Here is a 19,514-nt window from a genome sequence, read left to right on the forward strand (position 1 = left end):
GGACAGGAAAAAACAAACATTCTTTAGAAAAGTCCAGCTTTGCTCAGTCACATGAGACATTGTCCTGCACCAACATATGATCCCACAATCTCATCAGTTTCCTCTCACAGCAGTCAGGGTACTTCCAGCTGACACATGAAGAAGGCCTTCAAGGGAATGCCTCCCAGGCCAACGTCCAATCCACCTTTTTCATATAAAAACATCTTAATAGTCATTCCTGCAATCCTTAATGGTAGACGCCATATGTGAAAGTGTGCTGTTCTCCCTCTGAATAAGTCATACACACACAGGATTTAATGTACCACATGCCAGCCTCCACGCAGTAGCACTAGTGATGAGCTCCCCCTGCTGGTGGACAATAATTACTGTGATTTTCACATTCATCTTTAGAGACATGTATGCTCTAAAAAAGCATGAGCACAGTCAACATGTTGGCCAAAAAAGTTGACATCTGTTTTGCTTTCATTTAGATAGTGTCGCCACAGTTAAACTGGGAAGAAGTAATCAGATTACTGACTACCCCTTCAAAAGATAACTTGTTTACCTTATTATTAATAATAATAATGGATTAGATTAATTTACTGTGTTCCCAAGACACTCAAATTACGTTACAGTGACAACTGAAAAGGCATCATTCATGCAGTCCACACATTCAATCAGAATCGGAATCAGACATACATTTTTAATCCCCGAGGGGGCTTGGAAAAATGTCAATCCGGTGGGTGTACGGCTGTGTCGAAGGTACGTAGACACAGAAAACTCCCCCACAAGCATGTTTGTGTGACTGACAGAAATATTTAAATTCAATCTCCGGAGGTATTAAAACATTAGTCAATCAATCAAACAAACGGTCAATGAACTTTGCAGTCATGTGTGTTTATTTTCTCCGGCTGCGGCTCTTAAACTGAATACAAAAGGTTTTCTTTTGTACGTTTGGTCCGAAAGCGTAAAAAAGCGCTGCCTCGATACGGCAAAAATAAAGCTGGTCCGGGGGCCCAAACGTTGCCATTCTTTTGTGACCGTAGGCGTGTAGTCCTTATGTGACATCATCACGTCATGTTCATGAGGAAGCTGAGCTTGTTTCATACACGACTCCCCTCAGCCGTCTCCACTCCAACACACATGAGCAGCTAACTTGGCTAACATTAGCAGGTCGGGTGAAACACCGCATGTGACCTATGGTGGCCTAGGATGGACTAACAAGACAATTCTCACAAGATCACAACTCTTCTTCTCTGACCATCCCAAAGTAATAATCTAATCAATAATCACTGAACTCAACAAAAAAAAAACAAGACATATTATTTCAACAATGACATACGGAGTCACAGAATTGGTTAATATAACAAAATCTGCTATTCAGGGAAATTGACTAAATGTAAGAGAAATGTTGTCATTCTTAGGAGAAGCAACATTTGTGAGGGAAAATACTGCCTTGCCGGTAAGGTCTATTCAGGTGTACTGGAGAGGAGGCTACGCCGGATAGTCCAACCTCGGATTCAGGAGGAACAGTGGGGTTTTCGTCGTGGTCGTGGAACTGTGGACCAGCTATATACTCTCGGCAGGGTCCTTGAGGGTGCATGGGAGTTTGCCCAACCAATATAAATGTGCTTTGTGGACTTGGAGAAGGCATTCGACCGTGTCCCCTGGGAAGTCCTGTGGGGAGTGATCAGAGAGTATGGGGTAATGGACTGTCTGATTGTGGCGGTCCGCTCACTGTACGATCAGTGTCAGAGCTTGGTCCGCATTGTGGGCAGTAAGTCGGACCAGTTTCCAGTGAGGGTTGGATTCCGCCAAGGCTGCCCTTTGTTACAGATTCTGTTCATAACTTTTATGGATAGAATTTCTAAGCACAGTCAGAGGGTTGAGGGTATCTGGTTTGGTGGCTGTAGGATTAGGTCTCTGCTTTTTGCAGATGATGTGGTCCTGATGGTTTCATCTGGCCAAGATCTTCAGCTCTCACTGGATCGGTTTGCAGCAGAGTGTGAAGCGACTGGGATGGCAATCAGCACCTCCAAGTCAGAGTCCATGGTTCTCGCCCGGAAAAGGGTGGAGTGCCATCTCCGGGTTGGGGAGGACTTCAAGTACTTTGGAGTCTTGTTCACAAGTGAGGGAAGAGGGGATTGTGAGATCGACAGGCGGATTGGTGCGGCGTCTTCAGCAATGCGGACGCTGTATTGATCCGTTGTGATGAGGAAGGAACTGAGCTGGAAGGCAAAGCTCTCAATTTACTGTTCCATCTATGTTCCCATCCTCACTTATGGTCATGAGCTTTGGGTTATGACCAAAAGGACAAGATCACGGGTACAAGCAGCCGAAATGAGTTCCCTCTGCCGGGTGGCAGGGCTCTCCCTTAGAGATAGGGTGAGAAGCTCTGCCATCCGGGAGGAGCTCAAAGTAAAGCCGTTGCTCCTCCACATGGAAAGAAGCCAGATGAGGTGGTTCGGGCATCTGGTCAGGATGCCACCTGAACACCTCCCTAGGGAAGTGTTTCGGGCACATACGACAGGTAGGAGGCCACAAGGAAGACCCAGGACATGTTGGGAAGACTATGTCTCCCGGCTGGCCGGGAACGCCTCAGGATCCCCCTGGAGGAGTTGGACAAAGTGGTTGGAGAGAGGGAAGTCTGGGCGTCCCTGATTAGGCTGCTGCCCCTATGACCCGGCCTCGGATAAGCATAAGAAGATGGATGGATGGAAAATAATGTGTTCTGGACTAGGGATGTTCCGATCCAGGTTTTTGCACTTCCGATCCGATACCGATATTGTTTTTGCACTTCTGATCCGATACCGGCCGATACTGGCCTATCCGAGCATGTATTAAAGTTTAAAGTTATTTAGCCTACTTAGTTGTCAGATTCATGCTGAAAAGGATTTTAGTACTCTTGATAACAACTAGCCAGCTGAATTAGGTGAGTTTGAATAATACACAATAGTTGGTATTCAAGGATGAACACAAAATATCAAAAATTATACATGACAAACAGAAATGGCATCATTAAACAGTAAAAAAGTGAACAGTATAAAGTGCAAATAATGCTGTTAGCATTATTAAAAATAGCAAAACACACAAACAACCTGTGTGGGATAAAATGTCTATAACTCATTATCAATACTTGCTCTTGAACAAGTGTAAACTTAAAAAAAAAATACATATATAAAATATCTACACACTCCCTTCAATTGTTTGCCCCAGTCAGGGGGGGGGGGGGGGAACAATTGAAGTCCAAGCATGATGGGGAGATTCTTTCTAACAAAAACGAGCACTTCAAGATGCTCAGGTGTCAGCCTGCTCCTGTGTTCATCTATGATGAGTGCTAAAACGCCTCTCACTCTAAAGAGTCATTAAAATGTCTTACAACTTTACCACCATGCTTGACTTTATTGTGGTATGATTTGCACTCCACTTCTTCATCTTTTTCGTTTTGTAGGGTAAAATAATCCCACACAGCTGACATTTTTACCGTAACTTTTAATTCACACGGCTGTCTGAACGGTTAGAAAGTAGACTTGTGGATGTTTTGAAGGTGTGCTGGAAAATACGGAACGGAGTTTAGGGAGCAGCAGAAGAGTGGAATGTATTATTTAAATCGGTGTGTTGGAAAACACGGACCAGAGTTTTTTTTTTAAAACTGGATCTGGATCAGCATTTTCCCACGCCTTGCCGATACGCATTTTTTGGCAAATATCGGTGGCCGATCCGATCCAAATATCGGATCGGCACAACCCTATTCTGGACCACTCATTCATCCTTCAAACACGCGGCCATTCGAAATAGCGACTAAACAACGAAGCTAAAGCTGTCTAGGAAAACCCATACACCCGCAACACATCTCATCTGCCTGTGTTGTAGCGAACTACATCATCGATGTTGGAATAATGTACAAACCCGACAGCAGTCGCAACTGTCGCCTCCACACTTCAAGCTGAGAACAGCAACACATTTCCCCCTTCACAATAATAGGTCTAACTGCGCTAACAAAATAAAGTTTAAAAAAAAAAAAAGCACCTTACCCAAGCATAATGAACTTATTGATGTATTTACATCATTATTATGCTTTGACCCAAAGTACGGGTCAAAATTGTCCAAAAATTATTGCACAAATACATGTGAGCGATTCTGCATTTAATTAACAAACTGGAAAGAAGATAAAATTTGCCTTGGTGTCCTTCTAACTTCCCTTGGTGCCCTAAAATATGAACCCTCCTTTAAGGCAACACTTGTCTTGACCTTAAAAAGTAAAACAATTGAGGCCTGTCGATGATGTGCCTTTTTCCCATCCGTCCATCCATGTTCTACCAGTTGTCCCTTTTGGACTCACAGGGGTGCGGAAGGCGGGGTACACCCTGGAAAATTCCATAAAACCTTTACAATATTTATTTAAATTGTATCCAAATTAAAAATGTATCCAGTTTGTGGCTATTATAATGCATATTTCCAGAGGATATGCATTTTTACAGGATGTTTTAAGGAGATATCATTTAAAAAAATGACTTCTGGCTATATTATATTGATTAACTAATTCTTATTAGTGAGCAGAATAGAGGCGCTCCCATTGACTCCATTGTTAGAATTAGGATAGTCAAGATTTTGCTTTTGTTTGTTTAGGACTTAGAATGCATAAAAAATAAAAACATGTTATTGTCTTACACATGGATTGTGAATGATAGGCAAAATTAAAAAAAACAGATCCCCTTTGATAATTTGTCTACATCCTGTGAACGGGCTGATGCTGTGGTTAAGTGAGAAAAAAATAAATGTTGGGAAAATGCAAATTTAAGCAAAAATTGCTGACAAACTTTTGAAAAAACCCAGTTAGATATTGTTGGCGGTAAACCCAGAGAGGCATGTGTATGTTGTAAAATGATGTTAGAATTAGCATTATTATGATAAATAATAAATGGCTTGTACTTGTACAGCGCTTTTCTACCTTCAAGATACTCAAAGCACTTTGACACTACTTCCACATTTACCCATTCACACACACATTCACACATGGATGGCGGGAGCTGCCATACAAGGCGCTAACCAGCACCCAGCAGGAGCAAGGGTGAAGTGTCTTGCTCAGGACACAACGGACGTGACGAGGCTGGTACTAGGTGGGAATTGAACCAGGGACCCTCAGGTTGCGCAGGGACACTATCCCACTAGTTGGGTTTAGGTGGCCCCGTCATGGGCCCGCCCCCGGCCCAGCTCTGACTTGTTCCACCACTGACAGTTTATTGTACAAATGGACTCGGATATGTAACTCCTCTTTAGTAGTTACATTTGACAGAACACCGACAACCACGTGGTTGCAAGACCACATTGCAAGTAGCAGACGGAATGCATCATCCTCACAAGACAACACAACTTCTTATACACAATATATTAAGCATAGTGTTATTAATCAAATATAAAGTTAGTAAAGATGTGAGAGTAAGAAGTAAACAAACCTGTTCTGTGTAACACAACTTGATGTTTTTGATGTTGTCGCTCCTTCTCCTCTTTTGTTGGACAAAGTTCCTCGTCGTACTCTGCTATTGTTCATTCGCACATTTTCACACAATCACAACACTTTACACTCACACTTGATCTCTACTTAGCGATGTGTTTTGATCACTTCCGCCTCTCTTTGTTAGCAGCTAACCAGCTAAGCTAACTAGCAGGCTAAGCTAGCTCGAGAAGCATCAAAGTGCGCTGAAACTAATATAACCGGATGCAAACAGTTTTTAACGATGTTTACTCTATTTAGTAGAGTCTAATAAAGGACATATATGTGTACATGGAGGCACAGTTTAAGAACACTGAACTGTGACGACTGCGATAACGTCTTCACCGTCAAACGCCATCTTGTTTTATTCTCGCCGTGTTTGGTTCGCGCGCAGTGTTGTCAGATCACGCGAGAGAAAGAAGTAACCAGCTCTTTTCCAAATCTCGCGAGAGAAATAAGTAAAACCAGCTTTCCACCCCGGGTAAAGCTATTTTATTAAATACTATTTACTTATTCTGAAAGAAAAAAAAAGTGAACTTTTATATATATATATACATATATATATATATATATATATATATATATATATATATATATATATATATCCATCCATCCATCATTCTCTACCGCTTATTCCCTTTTGGGGTCGCGGGGGGCGCTGGCGCCTATCTCAGCTACAATCATATATGTATATATATATATATATATATATATATATCTGCGATGAGGTGGCGACTTGTCCAGGGTGTACCCCGCCTTCCGCCCGATTGTAGCTGAGATAGGCGCCAGCACCCCCCGCGACCCCAAAAGGGAATAAGCGGTAGAAAATGGATGGATGGATATACCTGTGGGAGGCGGGGCGTGGTCAGCATGCACAGGAGCCGGCTGGAAGCAAGATGACAGGTGAGTGGATACCTCAGCTGGAACGAGTTATCTAATCACCTGTCTCTATTTACCAGCGTTGGTGACTGCAGGGCGGGGCTGAAAAGCCAGAAGGACCCCAGGAGGTGCGGAGGACGCCAGAAGGGTTGTGGGAGGACTGAGCGAGTTAAAAATTTTGTGAGTGAACAAACTAAGACTGAAAAGACTTGGGGAGCGAACAAAGAAGATGAACTGTTGTGAAAATTAAAAATGAAAAGAAAATCCTTTTGGGAACAAACGAAAGAAGAAATATTGTGTGTAAAAAGATTAAAAAGAATTGTCAACTTGAACTCCTGCTGTGATCCTTCAGTCCTGAGGACTCCACGACACAAACGTGTCACATATATATATGTCAATCATCAATCAATCAATGATTATTTATATAGCCCTAAATCACTAGTGTCTCAAAAGGCTGCACAAACCACAACGACATCCTTGGTAGAGCCCACAAAAGTACAAGGAAAACTCACACCCAGTGGGACGTCGGTGACAATGATGACTATGAGAAACCTTGGAGAGGACTGCATATGTGGGCAACCCCCACCCCCCAACCCCACACCCCTCTAGGGGAACCGAAAGCAATGGACGTCGAGCGGGTCTAACATGATACTGTGAAAGTTCAATCCATAGTGGATTCAACACAACCGTGAGAGTCCAGTCCAAAGTGGATCCAACACAATTGAGAGAGTCCTGTGTGTGTGTATATATATATATATATATATATATATATATATATATATATATATATATATATAGTTACATAATTTATCAAGAACATATTCGGTTTACATTTTCCTAGTAGACATAACAGTTTGACAGCAGCCTACAATGTAACATTCTGGAGAAACATCCTGGATGAATTTGAATAGAAGTGAGTCACAAAGGTAAACTTTTTGAATGATTTAACTTTATTTGTGATGATTTATCTGTTTTGCACAGTCTATTTTTTTCCAAATTATTTTGAGGGACGTTTTCACCACGTGCTGCCACCTTGTGGTTTGTATTGTCAGTTTTCCTCTTTTGGTGCAGTTGACCTTGTTCTTTAATTTCTCCTTCCTCCGAGCGTTCCTGTGTTGCCCTTGTGGGCGGAGTTGTGGGATGTGCACAGCTGCTTCCAATTGACCCTGGTGCTACTTAAGCAGCACCTTGACAGCTGGATGGCACTCGGCGATTCCAATCCACACCTATTGATTCTATGCTTCGAGTATTTTTTGCTACCTTGGCAGTTCCCGGTGCCATCCATCTTGGTGTTGTTTTGTATTGTGCACGTCTTGTAATTCCAACCAAAGTTAAGTTAATTTTTGTATGTGCCTTTGTTCTTTTTTCCACGATGCACATTTTGTCTTCTCTTTTTCGCACCGTAGCTTTTTGTTACCTCTGTTTGGATGCTTTTTGTGAGTAGATTCCCGCAGTAAAAGAAATGTTTTACTCAGCGTCTTGCGCATCCTTGGGTTTCTCTTTACTGTGTTGAACATCACTCTGACAGAAGGAGTTTACCAACACACAACACCCTTTGGCGGACACGTTTGTGATTAAAGGCTATATCTATAAAATGAAAGGGACAAGTGGTGGGAAAAATGGATGGATGTACAGTAAAGCTATGTGGGATGATGCACATTATTGACTTCTCCCTAACATTCCAAACTTTCCTGTGTTTTCTGAAATTGATCATGTTCGAGGGATTCTAAAAAAAAGGGGGGGGGGGGGGGGAGGGGATCATAAACAACTTTAAAAAACAATCGTCATGTGTAGTTTTTTTTTAATGAAAAAATGTAGATTATTAAAAACAAAATTATCCTTCATAACCTTGCACATATGTTGCCATTTTTTGTAATCTACATATTGCATAAAGGGGACATACATATACAACAATATTCATATTACAAAAGAGAGTAATAAAGATGATTAAAAGAATGGATTATTGAGACCCAACAAATGATTCATAAAGTCACAAATGTTAAAAGTAATTGATCATGTATAAAACACCACTGCTCAATTGATTGATTGATTGATACTTTTATTAGTAGATTGCACAGTTCAGTACATATTCCGTACAATTGACCACTAAATGGTAACACCCGAATAAGTTTTTCAACTTGTTTAAGTCGGGGTCCACGTTAATCAATTCATGGTACAAATATATACTATCAGCATAATACAGTCATCACACAGGTTAATCATCAAAGTATATACATTCAATTATTTACATTATTTACAATCCGGGGGGTGGGATGAGGAGCTTTGTTGATATCAGCACTTCAGTCATCAACAGAGAAAAGGACATTGAAACAGTGTAGGTCTGACTTGGTAGGATATGTACAGCCAGCAGAGAACATAGTGAGTTCAGACAGCATAAGAACAAGTATATACATTAGAAATACATTTGATTGTTTACATTTGGTTATTTACCAATCCGGGATGTGAAGGAGGGAGGGTATTAGTAAAGGGTTGAAGTTGCCTGGAGGTGTTGTTTTAGAGCGGTTTTGAAGGAGGATAGAGATGCACTCACTTTTACACCTGTTGGGAGTGCATTCCACATTGATGTGGCATAGAAAGAGAATGAGTTAAGACCTTTGTTAGATCGGAATCTGGGTTTAACGTGGTTTGTGGAGCTCTCCCTGGTGTTGTGGTTATGGCGGTCATACGTTAAGGAAGTAATTTGACATGTACTTTGGTATCAGGGAGGTGTAGCGGATTTTATAGACTAGGCTCAGTGCAAGTTGTTTTACTTTGTCGTCCACCCTGAGACAGCCCACTTTGGAGAAGTGGGTTGGAGTGAGGTGTGATCTGGGGTGGAGGTCTAAAAGTAACCGGATTAGCTTGGTCTGGGATGTTTGGCGTCTAGATTTGAGGGTTTTAGAGGTGCTGGGGTACCAGGAGGTGCAAGCGTAATCGAAAAAGGGTTGAACGAGAGTTCCCGCTAGAATCTTCAAGGTGCTTTTGTTGACCAGAGAGGAGATTCTTAGAGAAATCTCGTTCTTTGGTTGACCTCTTTGATTACCTTGGTTGCCATTTTATCACATGAAAGATTAGCCTCTAGAATGGAACCTAGGTAGGTGATCTCTCAACAATGTCACTCACTTTTATAGTGAAGTCACCGACTGTCTTAAAGGCCTACTGAAACCCACTACTACCGACCACGCAGTCTGATAGTTTATAAATCAATGATGAAATATTAACATTGCAACACATGCCAATACGGCCGGTTTAGTTTACTAAATTACAATTTTAAATTTCCCGCGGAGTTTCCTGTTGAAAACGTCGCGGAATGATGATGCGTGTTTGTGACGTTATTGGTTGGAGGGGACATACCAGCCAGAATCACTTGCGGCCAAAAGTCGTCTCTTTTCATCGCGCAATTACACAGTATTTAGGACATCTGTGTTGCTGAACCTTTTGCAATTTGTTCAATTAATAATGGAGAAGTCAAAGTATAAAGATGGAGGTGGGAAACTTTAGCCTTTAGCCACACAAACACATGGTGTTTCCTTGTTTAAAATTCTCAGAGGTGAAGCTTTACCATGGATCAGAGCGGTCAAACGAACATGGTTCCCGACCACTTGTCAACCGGCAGGTTTCGGTGAAAAAATTGTGGTAAAAATTCGCCTCAGCGGAGATCAGCGGAGCTTGCGCCGTCCATGCAGCTGCCGTAACTTCGCTCAGAGACAGGCGTCAACACACCCGTGGACACACCCCTCTGACTATCAGGTACTATTTAACTCACTAAAACACTAGCAACACAATGGAAAGATAAGGGATTTCCCAGAATTATCCTAGTAAATGTGTCTAAAAACATCTGAATTTCTTCCAATGCAATCACCTTTTTTTTTTTAAACTTTATTTTTTTTGTTTTTTTTTTCTAGTCCTTCACTATCAATATCCTCATCCACAAATATTTCATCCTCGCTCAAATGAATGGGGGAATTGTCGCTTTCTCGGTCCGAATAGCTCTTGATGCTGGAGGCTCACATTATAAACAATGTGAGGATGTGAGGAGCCCTCACACCGGTGACATCATCGTCTGCTACTTCCGGTAAAGGTAGGGCTTTTTTATTAGCGACCAAAAGTTGTGAACTTTATCGTCGATGTTCTCTACTAAAGCCTTTCAGCAAAAATATGGGAATATCACGAAATTATCAAGAATGACACATAGAATGGACCTGCTATCCCCGTTTAAATAAGAAAATCTCATTTCAGTAGGCCTTTAAGGTTGATGTGGGACCCAAATAGGATGGATTCCGTTTTACCTAAGTGTATGGATAGCTTGTTGTCAGCGAGCCAGGTGCAAATATTAAGGAGTTCAGCACTGAGGATTTGTTCAAACTGTGACTTGTCCTTGCCAGATACCAGCAGGGCCGAGTTATCCGCAAACAGGAACAATTCACAGTGGCATGCTGATGGCATGTCATTCACGTATATTAGGAACAGTAAAGGTCCTAGTATACTGCCTTGGGGGACTCCACATCTTTCTGAGAGGGGAGGGGACATGGTGCCATTCATCTCTACCACCTGTTTCCTCCCCATCAAGCAAGATTGCATCCAGCTCAATGAGGTATTATCGAATCCGATTGCTCTGAGCTTATCCAACAGTGTAGCGTGGTTAACGGTGTCAAAGGCCTTCTGAATGTCCAGCATGACCATGCCACAGTATTTGCCCGCGTCCACCTCATGTTTGATGTGGTCGTTCAGATAGAGAAGGCATGTGTCAGTGGAGTGGTTAGTTCTGAAGCCGGATTGGAATTTGTACATTAGTTTATTAGTAGCAAGGTAGCTATCAACCTGTTCTTAAACTATTTTTTCCATTTCTTTCGAAATGGAGCCGAGAATAGAAACAGGTCGGTAGTTACCAGGTTCTAATTTGCTTTTTTTTTTATAAAGGGGGTTTACTCTTGCTATCTTGAAATCCTTGGGTACTTGGCCTTGTTTGATTGAGAGATCTATTATATTGGGGCAATGGTGGTGGCAGAGTCCCTGAGGAATCTGGAGGGGATATTGTCAAGGCCGGTGGGCTTGTGTGGGTGGAGCGCGCTCAATTTATTAAGCACCTCGCTAGCTGAGACCATTTCTAATTTGAAATTGTTGTTGATTACTCCTAGCTTTCTGTAGAAGGCTTTAATGTGTTCTACACCAAAGCAACCAGAATGTTGGGATAGCTTGTTTACTAGAGTTGTGGCTATGCTGGTGAAAAAGGTGTTAAGTCTGCTTGCTACCTCCATTTTGTCTGTTATGAGGGAGTCACCCCCCTTGATGTGGATGGTGTTGAGTCTGGTTTTATGTTTCTGGCTGCATCCAGGAAGCTAGTTGTTGAGAATTTTCCAGAGCTCAAGTGGCTTATTTGTATTTTCCTCTATTTTTTCGTAAATGTAATTTTTTCAAGGATTTGGTCAGGTTGTTTGTCTTATTTCTTAATTTATTGCATGGCTTTTTGAGTGTTGTAAGGAGTGGTTTGAGTGTGGGTGTGTTTTCATGTGTGCTACAAGGTTTTATCGGTCACAAAAGCTTCTGTTGCAGATTGAACAGGAATGTGATTCTGTGTTCTCTTGTGTCTTTTCAAACTCTGACTTTCTGTAAAACTTTTACCACAGGTTAAACAAGAAAAAGGTTTTTCACCAGTGTGTGCTCTCATGTGTACTTTTAAATCATGACTTTGTGTAAAACCTTTACCACAGGTTGAACAGGAAAAAGGTTTTTCTCCAGTGTGTGTTCTCATGTGTCTTCTCAAATGTTGACTTTGTGTAAAACCTTTACCACAGGTTGAACAGGAAAAAGGTTTTTCACTAGTGTGTGTTCTCATGTGTATTTTCAAATATGGACTTTGTGCAAAAACTTTACCACAGATTGAACAGGAAAATGTTTTTTCACCACTGTGTCTTCTCATGTGCACTTTCAAATTGTGACTGAGAACAAAACATTTACCACAGATTGAACAGGAAAAAGTTTTTTCACCAGTGTGTCTTCTCATGTGTACTTTTAAATAGCGACTTTCTACAAAACTTTTACCACATATTGAACATATAAAAGGTTTTTCTCCAGTGTGTCGTCTTGTGTGTGTTTTCAGATGACAATGGTATTTAAAGGTTTTGTCACAGTGAGAACATTTGAAGTGAGTGTTGTCAGCGTGACATGTCTTATCATCATTAGAATCTTCGCCATCCCTGTCAGAAGAGTGTGACGTTGTGTCCTCACTATCTGATAGTGGAGCTACGAGCTTGTCTGCTTGTGATCCTCCACAGTGGTCTCCATCAGCTTCTGTTGTCATGTGTTGTGTTGAACTGCTGCTTGGAGGCTCCGCCTCTCTCATCTCCTCACTTTCACCTTTGCCCAAGTAGAGGGTCAGTGAGTCCACCTCTTCCTTTTTAATGTGAGGGGTCAGCGGGTTGTCTTGCTCCTTAAAGTGAGGGCTCAGTGGGTCCTCCTGTTCCTCTTCCTTTTTGATGTGTAAGATCAGTGGGTCCTCCGCTTGCCCTTTAATGTGAAGGGTCAGTTTAACACTACGGGTCTGTGGCGTCTCATCTTCCTCTTTAATGTGGGGGGGCTGTGGCTCCTCTCCTCCCTCTTTGATGTGTTGGGAATGTGGTACCCCTTCTTCCTCGTGTATGTGGGAGGACTGTGGTTCTTCCTCCTGCTCATGAGGAAGATGTTCTTCACTGAGGTCTGCGGGACAGGAGAAAACAAACATTCTTTAGAAAAGTCCAGCTTTGCTCAGTCACATGAGACATTGTCTTGCACCAACATATGATCTCACAATCTCTTTAGTTTCCCCTCACAGCAGTCAGGGTACTTCCAGCTGACACATGAAGAACACCTTCAGGAGAATGCCTTCCAAGGCCAACGTCCAATCCATCTTTTTCATATAAAAACATCCTAAAAGTCATTCCTGCAATTTTTATTGGTAGACGCCATATGTGAAAGTGTGCTGTTCTCCCTCTGAATAAGTGATACACACACAGCAAATAATGTACCAAATGCCAGCCTCCACGCAGTAGTATTAGTGATGAGCTCCCTCTGCTAGTGGACTATAATTACTGTCATTTTCACATTCATCTACGGAGACATGTCTGTTATAAAAGAATCATGAGCACAGTCAACATGTTGGCCAAGAAAGATGACATCTGTTTTACTTTTATTTAGATAGTGTCGCCATAGTTAAACGGGGAAGAAGTAATCAGTTAACTGACTACACCTTCAAAAGATAACTAGTTTACCTTATTAATAATAGTAGTAATAGATTATATAAATCAGGCATGTGATTTGACCACAATGAAAAAGACTGAAAACATTTCCAGGGTTCGGGGGGACGAAGGCCCCCAGCCAGGTCCAGGGTGGTGCCCTGGTGGGGGGACAAAGGGGACAACGCCCCCCGAAGCTCCTGGTTTTTCACCAATTTAACATACTAAAATTAACAAAGACAGCACCATTAGAAGAAAATATTTTAGTGTTTAAAGACATGAAAACATCATTAATAGAACATACATATCCCAATTATCCTAATGAATCACTGTATATGGTTCAGTCCCAACAGTATTTAGTCACTAATATTTACATCTTGTGTTCATTTCACATCCACAGGTGTCAGATTGATCAGTGTCATTATCTACGGTTTATTTACAGTATTACCACATTACTTCAGTTGACTTCACACATTTACTTGCTCGGAGAGCCCTAACATGAGCTTTCCGTGCAAATTTCTGAGCAGCCTTCATTTTCCTTTTGGTCTCTGCTTTTGTAGCTTCTCTTTTGGATTTCACTGCCAATTTATATTGTATAAATGGGGTAAAAAAAATCATCAGTGGTGTAACTGGTTTGTCAAGATTTATTATTAGACAAAATATATCTTAAAGTTAAGACTATTACATGATATATGCTATCAGAAAGTAGCATTAATTGTAAAATACATAATAACCAATAATAACAATTCAAAGTTTTAATGTATTTGCCTAATTGCCTACAAGTTTAGTTATAAATATAACAAAATAACACATGTAAACATTTCATTATTTTCGCCAAAATAGGATATAAATTTATGAAAATAATTAAACGCCCCCCGCGACCCCGAAAAGGGAATAAGCGGTAGAAAATGGATGGATGGATGGAATAATGTGAGGACACTGACAAATTGCATGAAACAAGTGTGAACATATTTACCTTCAAGATTGTTACACCACTGACAATATTTTTTAAGAGACTACATAAGAAATTAATATTACAAAATAGTATTATATGCAAATTTATTTCAAATAAATTGTTAACTGGAATCAATAATGCGACTCTTTGAATTTCTGTAATTTCATAATATATTTTCATGTGGCTTTTTATTTTTAGAAAAAAACATTTATATTTCGCAAAGCAATAATTGGTTAATATTTAAAACAAACATGCGTATTTTGCAAGCAAATATTTTTTTAGCTTACCTAATTATGTCTGCAACTGAAGAGGGTTGTTTAGGTGGATCTTTCCTCTCGATGTCTACGGCAGTTGTCGATGTAAACAAAGGATGAAGTCCGTAAGGTTTGCTCACTTTTGGTTGACATCCAAAAGTACCAGATAGTGAAAAGTTTGTTTTCCGTGCGTCAAGTTGTTTCATATGTTTTTGATGTTTCGCATGTACTTCCAAAACCTTGAAACCTTGTGATCCATGGTCAATATTATCATGACACCACGTGCACAAAACTTTTCCGGGACGATCGATTTTCCGAATAAAATCGCCAAACAAAGTCGTAATTCCTTCTTCCCAACAGTATCAGTGATTTCCCTTTCCATCCAGTCCCATAGAAACTTATTTTTGACATGTTTATCAATTTCTTTTACTCGTGAAGCGTCCTTTCTCTCGAGAACCGACATCGTTTACATTTGGAAAATGGCGGTAATAATGTCATCATTCATAACAGATGTCCTGATTGGTCACAAGGAACATATCGACCAATCAATATTATATTACGCCGTACTTGATTGGTCGACACTTTTTTTCCCCCCCCGAGATTAAAAAAGATGGAATTACGACTTTAGACAGAAAAATCACATGCCTGTCCAAAGCAGGGCCTCCATCCACATATACAATACTAGAACATATTTGATGAAAACCAACATTATTTAGTTATTTTAATCATATGTGGGCCATACCACCTATTAGGGTTGTACGATATACCGATATTAGTATAGTACAGCGATACTAATGAATCATTTTCGGGACTATACCGTCTCTGGAACGTACCGGTCTCGCACCGCCCCTCTGCCGCGTTGAAGTTACGTCATGACATTGCTGGTTTACGAGCAGACGAGCATGTTCGGCGGCACAAATCACGGACTACTTACAAGTGTGTAGACAGGAAAGGTAGAACGGGTGCCTTTTGGCTAAAAAACTAACAATAAAGGTGAAGTTATAACACTGAAACACCCTCAGGAAGAGGTGCTTTAAGACATGGCTAGCTATCTAGCGGCTAACGTCCATCCGATGTCGGCAGTGCTTTAGCGACATCTAAATCACTAATCCTCGCCTCCCTGGCGACAAATAAAGTAAGTTTCTTACAGTTACATTATCACTGGAGGACGAGGAACAGCTAAACCTGCTTCACTACACACCGTAGCTCACCGGCATCAAAATGTAAAGAAAAGCCACGTACCTAGTCGATACTACTATGATTACGTCGATATTTTTCGGCATCACAAAATCTTCTTTCTTTTTAAAAAAATGTATATTATGTTTATAAACTTAGGAAATATGTCCCTGGACACATGAGGACTTTGAAGATGACTAACGTATGATCCTGTAACTACTTGGTATCGGATTGATACCCACATTTGTGGTATCATCCAAAACTAATGTCAAATATCAAACAAGAGAAAAAAAAGTGATTAATACATTTTAACAGAAGTGTAGACAGAACATGTTAAAAGAAAAAATAAGCAGATATTAACAGTAAATGAACAAGTAGATTAATAATCCATTTTTACAGTTTGTCCTTAATAAAGTTGACAAAATAATAGGTGTATAAATGAAACAATATGTTACTGCATACGTCAGCAGACTAATTAGGAGTCTTTGTTTGTTTACTTACTACTAAAAGACAAGTTGTCTAGTATGTTCACTATTTTATTTAAGGACTTAACTGCAATAAGAAACATATATTAATGTACCCTAAGTTTTTTGTTAAAATAAAGCCAATAATGCCATTTTTGTGGTCCCCTTTATTTAGATAAAGTATCAAAATAATTTTAGTACCGGTACCAAAATATTGGTATGGTTACAACACTACCACCAATATTTGAATATAGTCTAATGGAAATGACTGCTGTCTGATAATCACATTAATAACCAGTGTTGGCGTTAACACACTTTTTATGTCATTTTACTAGGGGTGGGCAAATGAATGCGTTAATTACGAGTTAACTCATCAATCTATTAACGCCGACAATTATTTTATCGCACATTTGCGTATGTTGTTTACATGCTTTTATTTTGTTAACGCCTTTTCTTAACAAGATGGCGTCGCCCGGATGGGCTTCGGCGTCAAGGGGCTCTTGGTAAAGATGGAATATTTGGCAAAAATACCGGACAATTCTGCAAATTTCATGGCTGGCTTACAGCGTGGTCACTTACGACCGCCAGACAATTCTGAATGTGGATAGATCGGGCCGTTTTGGACTGAATGACGCGTGCTTGCTAGACCGGCTAGCTAGCAGGGGAATACTTTGCCGGCTCCATCCAACGGCCTGTGAAGCAGCGGGGTATATGTGTTGTCTGTTTATTTATGAATAATGCAGACGAGGAGTGTTGGATGAGTTCTTAATGTTTACTTTCAGAGCGTGCATATCACAACATACAAGATGCTCGTCACTCCTGTTGCATGCTGGGTAGGGTAGTTCTTTTTTTCCCTGGCTCATAATATCACAATATAGTACCATGTATATGCGTTCAGTTTATCAAAGCACCAAGCAAACAATCGGAAAATTCCCATCATATCAATTCCTATATATGGTCATAATTATTTTAAGTGCACTACGCAGAATAAACACAACATTATTAATATTGCTACCACGGATAATTTGATCAAAAATTCCCGAAAACAGCCCACTACCTATAATATAGGTTTTTTAAACATAAGATCCCTGATAAAAAAAAATGTTTCTGCTGTTACCTCAGAAATTGCCTGTTCAGATGTTATGATTGTGGCTCAGAGATTTGTATGTAGATTATATTTATTTTCCATAACAAACAGGAAAACTTAAATACCCTGGCAGTGGCAATAAGCTTAAATGTTTGTATTTACATTTTTTGAGTTGATTTTCATAAAATATGCGATTTAACTGCTACTGTTTAACAAGGACTGATTTAAATTGTGTTTGCACAACAAATGTTTTGCCGTTTTTGTTCATGTGGGAGAATATTCCAATAAAGGTGCACTACACACTACTTTTGAATTAATTATTGGGCTTTGCGTATACAATGCAGTTAATCGCGCTTAATCGGAGAAATAGTGCGATTAACTTCGATTAAAATTTTTAATCGTTGCCCAGCCCTACTTTTTACGCATTGAAATCAAAAAGGATGTGTTTTTTTTTTTTAACCGACCTGCCTTCTCCGGGTCAGAACTCAAGTTTGCTTGTTTTTTTAATTGATTATCGCTTTCCGCCGGTGTTTTGTTTTGTTTATTGTGACGATGTGCTCTTATCCCGTGGCCGTGCCAGCGACTTGAGGGTTCCAAGTTCGATCCCCGCTTCCACCATCCTAGTCACTGCCATTGTGTCCTTGGGCAAGACACTTTACCCATCTGCTCCCAGTGACACCCACAGTGGTTTAAATGTCACTTAGATATTGGGTTTCACTATGTAAAAGCGCTCTGAGTCACTAGAGAAAAGCGCTACATAAATATAATTCACTTCGCTGATTCACACAATTGATGAGCATTCATTTTTAAATGGTGGTGTTAAAAAGCAAGTATACCTCCATCTTTAGTCATAAAAGTGGCAACCAGATGAACATTTGTGACAAACATTGTATTAGATGTTATGTGGATGTTGTGCTTACTTGGACTGTGATGAAGCTGTGAGGACTCAGGTGGTTTGTCTTCATGCTCTTCAGTCTTCACAGAGACAACAGTCAGTGGAAACTTGCTGAGATCAGCCTCCTCCTGCCCTGGAACAAACTCTTCCTCCTGAGTAACCCAGAGATCCTCCTCTTCCTCTTTAATGTGGGGGGGCTGTGGATCCTCCTGCTGCTGAAGGGGACGTTCTTCTTGACGAGCTTTCATCTGTTGGACGTCCGCAAGACAACACAAACTTCAGCTCAGATGTGTCAAATATGTTTTAGTCTATCAAATATAATATTTTCCAAGTGGACTGACACCACTTCGGGGTGATGTTCTTCTACACATGGAATAATCATCAGTTATTGATTATTATGAATTGTGTAATTGATCTTGTTTTCTGAATTTAAATTAATTAATGATAAAAAGTAACAACTTATAGAAAACCTCCTGCTGGGATTTTAATACCGTCATGACTGCATGAAGTCAGTCTTCACAAATAAAAGTTTCATTGTGCTGCAGCATCAAGTGACGCCAACTCGCTCCTCCCACTACCAACCTACCAGCCAACCTTGACGTGCACCTCCAAAATAGTCCCACCTCACGTCATCGGTGACCAGGACTGCAGAGCTGTGGCCAGTTGGCTTTACTTTTAAGCGCGATATCCTCTCCTTGTTCTTCCTTCTACGAAAGCAACATTTTTAACCCAACAGAAAAAAAAACAGAAGCGCAGCGAAGCACGTGTAACAAGTGCCAGCGAGTGTGGCCGTCTGATAGTATGTTGGTTGAACCTCACCCACACCTTAAGAAATGTGCCGGCGTGAGAATATATATACCCACTATATTGCTAAAAGTATTTGGCCACCCATCCAAATGATGAGAACCAGGTGTTCTAATAACTTATAAAATCCAGCACTTAGGCATGGAGACTGTTTCTACAAACATTTTGTGAAAGAATGGGCCGCTCTCAGTGATTTTCAGTGTGGAACTGTCCATAGAATGCCACCTGTGCAACAAATTCAGTCATGAAATGTTTTTGCTCCTAAATATTCCAAAGTAAACTTTATTACAAGAAAGGTGAAGAGTTTGGGAACAAC

At 40.5% G+C, this 19,514-nt stretch overlaps 2 protein-coding genes across 5 annotated transcripts in view; both read right to left on the minus strand.

Moving 5' to 3' along the window:
- The window catches only part of LOC133545347 (zinc finger protein 391-like), a 148,190-nt gene that overhangs the window by 1,893 nt on the left and 126,783 nt on the right, over positions 1-19,514 (minus strand). Inside the window, exon 1 of one of the 2 annotated variants that reach the window (XR_009804801.1) lies at positions 5,436-5,955. The exons of the other annotated variant lie outside the window; for it this stretch is intronic. The gene's annotated coding sequence lies outside the window, so the exon portion shown is untranslated. Of the gene's footprint in view, positions 1-5,435; positions 5,956-19,514 lie in introns of those variants that run through there. 2 annotated transcript variants of the gene reach the window in all.
- LOC133545304 (oocyte zinc finger protein XlCOF22-like) overlaps positions 8,137-19,514 on the minus strand; it is a 52,475-nt gene continuing 41,097 nt past the window's right edge. For 2 of the 3 annotated variants that reach the window (XM_061890746.1, XM_061890748.1), the window contains exons 2-3: positions 18,420-18,642; positions 8,137-13,048 (exon numbers count right to left, since the gene is read on the minus strand). In XM_061890746.1, the coding sequence (XP_061746730.1) occupies positions 11,868-13,048; positions 18,420-18,642 (1,404 nt within the window). In that variant the 3' untranslated portion in view covers positions 8,137-11,867. Of the gene's footprint in view, positions 13,049-13,139; positions 13,239-18,419; positions 18,643-19,514 lie in introns of all 3 variants that reach the window. The other variant, XR_009804796.1, reaches the window with a different exon arrangement.

The sequence above is a fragment of the Nerophis ophidion genome, linkage group LG28 (assembly GCF_033978795.1).
Source record: "Nerophis ophidion isolate RoL-2023_Sa linkage group LG28, RoL_Noph_v1.0, whole genome shotgun sequence".
NCBI classification, from domain to species: domain Eukaryota; kingdom Metazoa; phylum Chordata; class Actinopteri; order Syngnathiformes; family Syngnathidae; genus Nerophis; species Nerophis ophidion.